The 8,400-nt window shown below is 44.8% G+C and overlaps 1 protein-coding gene across 5 annotated transcripts in view; it reads left to right on the top strand.

Annotated features, from left to right (window-relative positions):
• Nucleotides 1-7,212, top strand: part of LOC311318034 (catenin delta-1-like) — a 30,717-nt gene extending 23,505 nt beyond the window's left edge. For 4 of the 5 annotated variants that reach the window (XM_084449219.1, XM_084449218.1, XM_084449216.1 and 1 more), the window contains 6 exons: nucleotides 483-675; nucleotides 1,061-1,260; nucleotides 1,433-1,474; nucleotides 2,347-2,429; nucleotides 2,638-2,733; nucleotides 5,136-7,212. In XM_084449219.1, coding sequence (XP_084305345.1) covers nucleotides 483-675; nucleotides 1,061-1,260; nucleotides 1,433-1,474; nucleotides 2,347-2,429; nucleotides 2,638-2,697 — 578 coding nt within the window. In that variant the 3' untranslated portion in view covers nucleotides 2,698-2,733; nucleotides 5,136-7,212. The remainder of the gene's footprint in view (nucleotides 1-482; nucleotides 676-1,060; nucleotides 1,261-1,432; nucleotides 1,475-2,346; nucleotides 2,430-2,637; nucleotides 2,734-5,135) is intronic. The other variant, XM_084449217.1, reaches the window with a different exon arrangement.
• The last annotated feature ends 1,188 nt before the right edge of the window (nucleotides 7,213-8,400 follow it).

The following is an 8,400-nucleotide window of genomic DNA, read 5'->3' as shown; positions in this document are numbered from 1 at the left end:
TTTTTTCATTAGTTTTTATTTTTATATCGTTTTAAATTTGTTTTCAATTTCAGTTTACTTTTGATTAGTTTTAAAGCAGGTTTGCTAGTTTATTTTTTATTTTTTGAAAATGCTTAGTTTTAGTTTAGTTATTAGTTTCAGTATTAGTTTTAGTTTAGTTCTTTCTTCTGCGCTAGCCTTGTGAGACCATCCTGATCTTGTGAGCTCACATTATTTCATTCTGCGTGAAACAAACCATCTTGCGCGCAGGTCAGATTACTTCTGCGCAGGGGCACAGCTAAAGAAAAATGGAGGATAGATTTCATATCCACCCAAAATACTAGGCTTATGTATGAAATGAAAAAGACTAAAACTAAGGACATTTTCTCAATAATTTTAGTTTATTTTAGTTAGTTTTGTAAACACACAATACAGTTTTAGTTAGTTATCGTTTTTTTGTAAAGCCTTGGTTCCTTGTTCTGATGTGTGTGTGTGTCCCATAGGGAAGCATGCCGTGCCCCACCTGGTGGCCAACCTGCCGGGAAGCCAGAGCCAGTCTGCGCGCGCTCTGTCCGAGGAGACCGTGGTGTCCGTACTGAGCACGCTCACAGAGGTGCTAGGCAACAGCCTGGAGGCCGCTAAGACCCTGCGAGCCTCCCAGGGCATCGAGAGACTGGTCCTCATCAACAAGGACGGGTACGACCAGGAGGCCCTGCTTAGAGGGCGCGTGTGTGTGTGTGTGTCGTGTGTGTGTGTCTCGTGTGTGTGTGTGTGTGTGCGTGTGCACGTGTGTGTGATGTATATTATGCCTGTACAGATCAATACGTTGTGTGTTCATAAAAACGACCGTTCAAACACTGCGAGGAATGAAAGCGAGTTGAGACTATGTGAGCGTTCCTGTTTTTCTAAGTGTGCGTGTGTGTGCGTGTGTGTGCGTGTGTGTGCGTGTGTGTGCCTGTGTGTGCCTGTGTGTGCCTGTGTGTGCCTGTGTGTGCGTGTGTGCGCGTGCGTGCGTGCGTGTGCGTGCGTGTGTGCGTGTGTGTGCGTGTGTGTGTGTGCGCGCCGCGTCTCTCGTGCTCAGTAAGCGTTCGGACCGGGAGGTGCGCGGGGCGGGCCAGGTGCTGCAGCTGGTCTGGGGTCACAAGGAGCTGCGGAAGCCCCTGGAGAAGGACGGCTGGAAGAAGAGCGACTTCGCCATCAACCTGGCGCCCAGCGCCAACGGCCCCAGCAGCCGGGCCAACGGCACCTACGAGGACAGCACCCTGCCACTGCTGGACAGAGGTGAGGCGCCCGCGCGCGTGTGCGTGTGTGTAATTGTACATAGGAGAAAGAGAGAAAGACTGTTATGCACCTCTGTCTGATGTAATATCCCCCATTGTTTGAATTGAGGTGGTTCTACGACATCACGTTGGGTAAGAGTCTCTATCAGGCTAACAGTCGGTTCTCTCTACAGGGGAGAAGAGGGACATGATTCCACTAAATGATCTAGGCCCTGGTGAGTCTCCTTATACACACACACACACACACACACACACACACACACACACACACACGAGGGCTGGCTTTAAAAAATCTATTAATCCATTCTGAATCAAATGATTCAGAATCGATTCATGAATCCCAAAATCGATCTTTTATTTAATGAATGAATAAATGAAGGAATGAATAGTTAATTAATTCATTCAATAATTTATTCATTCATTCATTCATTTTTGGAAATCAGTATCGATACCCAGCCCTAGTATTGATGTGTTGCATAACTTGGCAGTCATGTAATTAAGGTTACAGCTAAAAACAACAGGTTTTAGTAACACTAACCGAATCTATATCTAATCGAATCGTGATAATCGATTCTGAACCTTGTGAATCTGAATTGATTCTTGAAATTCGAATCGATACCCAGCCCTACACACACACACACACACACACACACACACACACACACACACCAAGCCATACCCCATTTCCTGTGTCCTAGATTGTGACATAGCTTCTTTTTTTTTTTTTGTAACTTCAATTTTTATTTATAGTTTTTCAATTTACATATACTCAGGGATTCACAATAATGAGAACATTTGTGATTTCACAAAAACCACAAAATAATAAATACAAGTCATTATATAAATAATAAAGATAATGCAGTGACATGCGGGCTTCCTCTCTCATTCACATGTAGCGTAACACAGTATGTACAATCCTGATGATCTGTGGTGTCTTTCTTTTTTCATCCGTCACATTATTCCTGTTCCTCTTTCTTATACACAGTCCATTTCCCCCATTTCCTATCAAATTTCTCCACTTGGACCCTCAATATATGTGTGAACATTGTGACATAGCTTTATGTTTCCCACCTTCTCTCTCTGGTAGAAGCCTATTCTACACTGGACCAGAGAGAGAGGAGACACACTCTGGACAACACTCTGGATGCCACTGACCGAGTCACTTTACAGGTAACACACACACACACACACACACATACACAAGGACGATTACACACTTGTACATCTTCAGTCTACTGAACTGGACTAACCCTCTTTCTCTCCAAACCTTTTCAACTTTCCTCTCTGTTCAGCTTTCGCTTGATGTTCACCACCAACACCTAACCCTTTCTTTCTTTCTTTCTCACGGTCACTCCCTCCCTCTCTGTCGCTCTCTCAGCGAGGGGTGTATGGGGGCAGAAAGGGCTCGTTGCCCCTTTTGGATTCCTACGATGGTTAGCCATCCCCCCCTCTCCCCTCTGCATGTTACAGCATGGTACGTCTGACCTCTCGTTCTGCATGCTCTCTCTCTCTCTATCCCTCTCTTACTCTCTCTCTCTCACTCTCTATCCCCTCTCTCTCTCCTTCTCTCTCTCTCTCCTATTTTCTCTCCTCCCTAGAACTGCCTCTGCTGTAACTAGTGTGGTTCGTTCCTGTCTAGTGTTTTTACAGTTGTGTACGCTGTGTGGTTATGGAACATTGATTGGAGTCCATTAGGGCTGTCAAATAAATATTTTAACTTCGACTAGTCATCGATTAAGGAAGGGGCGGGGGTAGAAATGATCTTCAAAATGTACATTAGATTATTAGGCTACCACCAAGCAGCGCGCTTCACACAGCCTCCCGCTATCTCTATCTCTCCATCTCCCTCCATCTCTATCTCTCTATCTCCCTCTCTCCATCTCTTATCTCTCTATCTCCCTCTCTCCATCTATATCTCCCTCTCTCCATCTCTATCTCTCTCTCCATCTCTATCTCCCTCCCTCCATCTCTATCTCTATCTCTATCTCCCTCTCTCCATCTCTATCTCCCTCTCTCCATCTCTATCTCCCTCTCTCCATCTCTATCTCCCTCTCTATCTCTATCTCCCTCTCTCCATCTCTCTATCTCCCTCTCTCCATCTCTATCTCCCTCTCTATCTCCCTCTCTCCATCTCTATCTCCCTATCTCTATCTCCCTCTCTCCATCTCTCTATCTCCCTCTCTCCATCTCTATCTCCCTCTCTCCATCTATCTCCCTCTCTATCTCTATCTCCCTCTCTCCATCTCTCTATCTCCCTCTCTCTATCTCTATCTCCCTCTCTCCATCTCTCTATCTCCCTCTCTCCATCTCTCTATCTCCCTCTCTCCATCTCTATCTCCCTCTCTCCATCTATCTCCCTCTATCTCTATCTCCCTCTCTCCATCTCTATCTCCCTCTCTCCATCTCTATCTCCCTCTCTATCTCTATCTCCCTCTCTCCATCTCTCTATCTCCCTCTCTCCATCTCTATCTCCCTCTCTATCTCCCTCTCTCCATCTCTCTCCCTATCTCTATCTCCCTCTCTCCATCTCTCTATCTCCCTCTCTCCATCTCTATCTCCCTCTCTCCATCTATCTCCCTCTCTCCATCTATCTCCCTCTCTATCTCTATCTCCCTCTCTCCATCTCTCTATCTCCCTCTCTCCATCTCTATCTCCCTCTCCATCTCTATCTCCCTCTCTCCATCTCTATCTCCCTCTCTCCATCTCTATCTCCCTCTCTATCTCTATCTCCCTCTCTCTATCTCTCTATCTCCCTCTCTCCATCTCTATCTCCCTCTCTATCTCCCTCTCTCCATCTCTATCTCCCTATCTCTATCTCCCTATCTCTATCTCCCTCTCTCCATCTCTATCTCCCTCTCTCCATCTATCTCCCTCTCTCCATCTATCTCCCTCTCTATCTCTATCTCCCTCTCTCCATCTCTCTATCTCCCTCTCTCCATCTCTATCTCCCTCCATCTCTATCTCCCTCTCTCCATCTCCCTCTCCATCTCTATCTCCCTCTCTCTATCTCTCTATCTCCCTCTCTCTATCTCTCTCTATCCCTCTCTATCTCCCTCTCTATCTCCCTCTCTCTATCTCTCTATGTGGCGAGGAAATACCTTCCTTCAGTACGATCCGAGCGCGTGTTCTCTGCAGTCGGCAAGCAACATTGTAAACAAGCGCTAAATATGATTTAGTGCACCAGCACTACAGGCTGTTCCTCTTGCTCTCAGCTGGCTCGGCTACAGGCCTGATTAAAGGACCCTGTTTGCACTAAATGTCCCCCATGTTAACTGGGTATTAACGGGTAAGGTGAATACTTGAACCTCATGAACACACACAAAGGTTCAGTTGGTGCTTGTTCTTAGCAATAGGCGGTATACGCCCTCTCGTGGTTAGAACTGGTACTGGCAGTTCCATTGTGCGTCATTTTCTGTGCAGAAGTATATAATTCCAATCGAATATATTTGATTTTAGGAAAATATTTGAGAGAAAGTCGAGTATCATATCTGAGCTTAGTTGACAAGCCCTCGAGTCCATGGGTACCAATAGTGTGCCATACCCCTAGATGCTCACACACTGGTATTGTGTGTGTGTGTTTGTGTGTGTGTGTGCGCGTTTTCATTTTCAATTTCAAACCTTTATTTAAACTCGTAGGGCAATTGAGGTTTCCCTCATTTCCAATGCCGACGAGCGTGTGTGTGTGTGTGTGTGTGTGTGTGTGTGTGTGTGTGTGTGTGTGTGTGTGTGTGTGTGTGTGTGTGTGTGTGTGTGTGTGTGTGTGTGTGTGTGTGTGTGTGTGTGTGTGTGTGTGTGTGTGTGTGTGTGTGTGTGTGCACGCGCACGCGCGCGAGAAGTGAATGTGTGTGTTGACGATGTGCGTCTTTTGTTCAACAGAAAAACTGATAGTGTGCATCACCCAGAGTGGGCCGGTCCAGCCCTTCCACTGCTACTGAGGAGTGAACGGAGAGCCCCAGACTCTCTCTCTCTCCCTCCCTCATCCCCCTCCTCCATCACACGGCTCTCTCTCTCCCTCCCTCCCTCATCCCCTCTCCCCTCCTCCATCACAAGACTCTCTCTCTCTCCCTCCCTCATCCCCCTCTCCCCTCCTCCATCACAAGGCAAAGTGGATCTAAGAAGCCGAGGATTGACATCCAAAGAAAGCGGTTGTGTTGCAATCAGAGGACACGGTATTCAACAGCAGCGCACACACACATCATCATGGTAGCATCAGAAATATATTCTCTCTTATTTAAATTATATTCCCTCTCTCAAGGCAATCATCTTTGTTGACAATCATTGTTTATTTCTGTTGTTTCTACGGTTATACTTCATATTTGACTGAGAATCTCTTGTCTTTATCATCCTCATCCCCCCTTTGTTATTTTGTCTGTTGTCATCGGGAATCATATTGCTGCCAACACTCACATTCTAAGGCCTGGGTTTGCTTTGAGTGTGTGTGTGTAGGAAGGGTATATGCTGTATATATAAAAAGAGGATTTGTTTGATCATAGATGGGATGTCTTATTGCTTTTTTTAAGCTTTTAAGTTTTGATTTTAATTTAATGATTCTCCCCTTCTGGGGTTGGTGGGTCAGGAGGATGTGGGCGGCCGATCGGCCAATGGGATGCAGCCCTGAAAGATGTGGAATGTTTGTGTGTGATTAGGAGTCACTTTCATCTCTCATATTCACTGGTTGGGGGGGGAGTGAGGGGTGAGGGAAGCCAAACACAGATGTGAATGAAACCTGGTAGTGTGCGTGTGATGGATAAATATGGACTTGGGTGTGTGTGTGTGTGTGTGGTGGGTTTAATTCCATGTCTAGGACCAGACACATGAAACATTGTAATATTTTCAAGGAGTGCGTAGGGCATGCCTTGTTTTCTACACCTGTGATACATTTTTCAGTTTGTATTTTATTTCTTTCATTTGCTTTTACAGAAGCACCATCTGCCACTTCTTGTGAGACCTTCATTTTTAACCATGTCTGTTTTTCCCCCCAGTCATTGATAGAGCTACTGTGTTCAGAAAGTGTGTGCGCGTGAGTAGGTCTGTGTGGTTAATTGCGACTGTGTGACCGCGCCCACACACAGTGCTGCTTATGTAGCCTTAACACTACCTTTACTATTCTACTGGACTCAAGCACCACTACATGACATTCCACCATTATACTACAACAGTAGATACTCTTTCCTTACTCTTCCCTTCTATACAGAACCACTACAGACAAAGGCCTGTTTGGAAGGGTGGAGTAGTATGGAGTGTTGCAGACAGAACTGTCAGAACGTTCTAGAATGGACACGACCTCTTGTGGAATTTAGAATCTTGTCAGTTGTAGAGTGTACAATAGATGCGTCTGCAATGGTTTTGAACAGCCCTCTGGCTGAAAAAGCCCCACAGTTGACCTACAACAATAGAACTCAGTGCTCACTGTAATGTTATTTTAACGTAGAGACCGTCTTGCCTATTGGGGTTGATTGAAAAGGAGGGGGCCGTCTTTTTAGATCCAATCCAACGATTTTAGAATTGAGATGACACTCTAACCCTGGCAATCTGAATCTGACCGCTCAGAGGAACCTCGAGTTTGAGACAGAAAAGACTAGGTTTTGACATAAGTGGGAGAAACGAAAAGCACATTTTGTTATATCAAGACCTATATGTTTTTCTTTTTGTGTTCTGTTTTTCATTTTGTGTCTGTTTAAGTTGTAATGTTATTTCCTGATTTGGTGGGCAGTGTATTTGGGCGTGGTGGGTGAAAGCATTATGCAAACTCTTCTAGTTTTTATTCCACTTTTACCACTAATTGTTTTAAACTGCAAAATAGACCAATCATGTTTTTTTATTATTTTCCACGTGTTTCTCTGTAGCATTGCCTCCATGTACAACTATGATCATGCCTGCCTTGGCTCTGAAAAGTTGCATTTTTTTCAGTAAGAGTATGTAACTGGCAATACTGTTTTTATAAATAAAGATCTTTTCTCAGACTTACATGTTCATTGTGTGTACAGATGCTGTCAATGTGTGAGCTGTATGAACACGTTTAATTGATGGGAAGCAGCTCAATGAGTAATCTGACTCCTTCAGACATGTACAATGGACTATTGTAGATAACAGTGGTCTATTGTATACTGTAAACGTATGGTATGAGGTCAGATCAGGGTAAAATAATATGGATTTTGAGTGAACTCACCTGTTCCATTGTTCTCTCCACATCTAGCCTCCCATCCATCCATTCCTCCATCTGTCCATCCATCCATTCCTCCATCTGTCCATTCTTCCATTACCCTATTGGTCCATCCAGTGTTTCCATGGCGGCCTGCCTCCTTGGCGAGTAAAAAAAACGAATGCCAAAAATGCTTATGTTTTTAGCATAAGTCAATGGAGTTTAGCATGTCGAAAACTGCGACTAGCATTGCGGCTAGCGGACATTTTCTGATGAGTGAAAGATGAAATAAATATATTTTCCGTTGCTGTAGCTAGCTACTTAAAGGTGCTCAGTTTGATTTTTTCGGCCACAAGATGGGGCAGTGGTGCAGCGTATAAGATATAAACAAGTGGCCATTTTCACTCCATATGGTGCCGTTCAGGGGGTGGGGCTCAGCACCGGGCCGGCTTCGCTCATAATAAAAATAAATTCTGCATTTGCTCCACAGGCACTACACTGTTGGCTATATTTTCTGTACAGATAGTTATGACTCCCCTGGACCTATTTATTGCATGTATTGGATTTTTTTTTTTTTTTTTCAGCTCAGTGTAGAGAAATGAACCAATACTAACCAATGCCCTACTGTGTGCGTCTATGACAACGCTGTCAACATGTCGATGACATGCCCGCCCTGCATCAACACTAGTAGTTTCGGGGGTCTACCAGCCCCCCTGAAAAAAATCCTAGGGGAAACAATGCTTCATCTTTTCATCCATCCATCCGTCCATTCCTCGATCTAAATGAAATGCACTAGTGAGTTCTGACAAGTAGTGGTACACTGACTTTTCCTATGTTAAATGCAATTCTTGTAAGTCGCTTTGGATAAAAGCATCAGCTAAATGTAGCCTATGCATCAATTTCTCCACCCATTGGTCTGTGGGCCTATATCACACCCCAGTTAACGACCCATGACCTCAGCGTAGTTGCACCATCTCCTCATGCCTTGGTAAGCTCTCT

The sequence above is a fragment of the Borostomias antarcticus genome, assembly GCF_949987555.1.
Source record: "Borostomias antarcticus genome assembly, chromosome: 14".
Classification (NCBI taxonomy): Eukaryota; Metazoa; Chordata; class Actinopteri; order Stomiiformes; family Stomiidae; genus Borostomias; species Borostomias antarcticus.
This window is presented reverse-complemented; position numbering and strand designations above follow the sequence as displayed.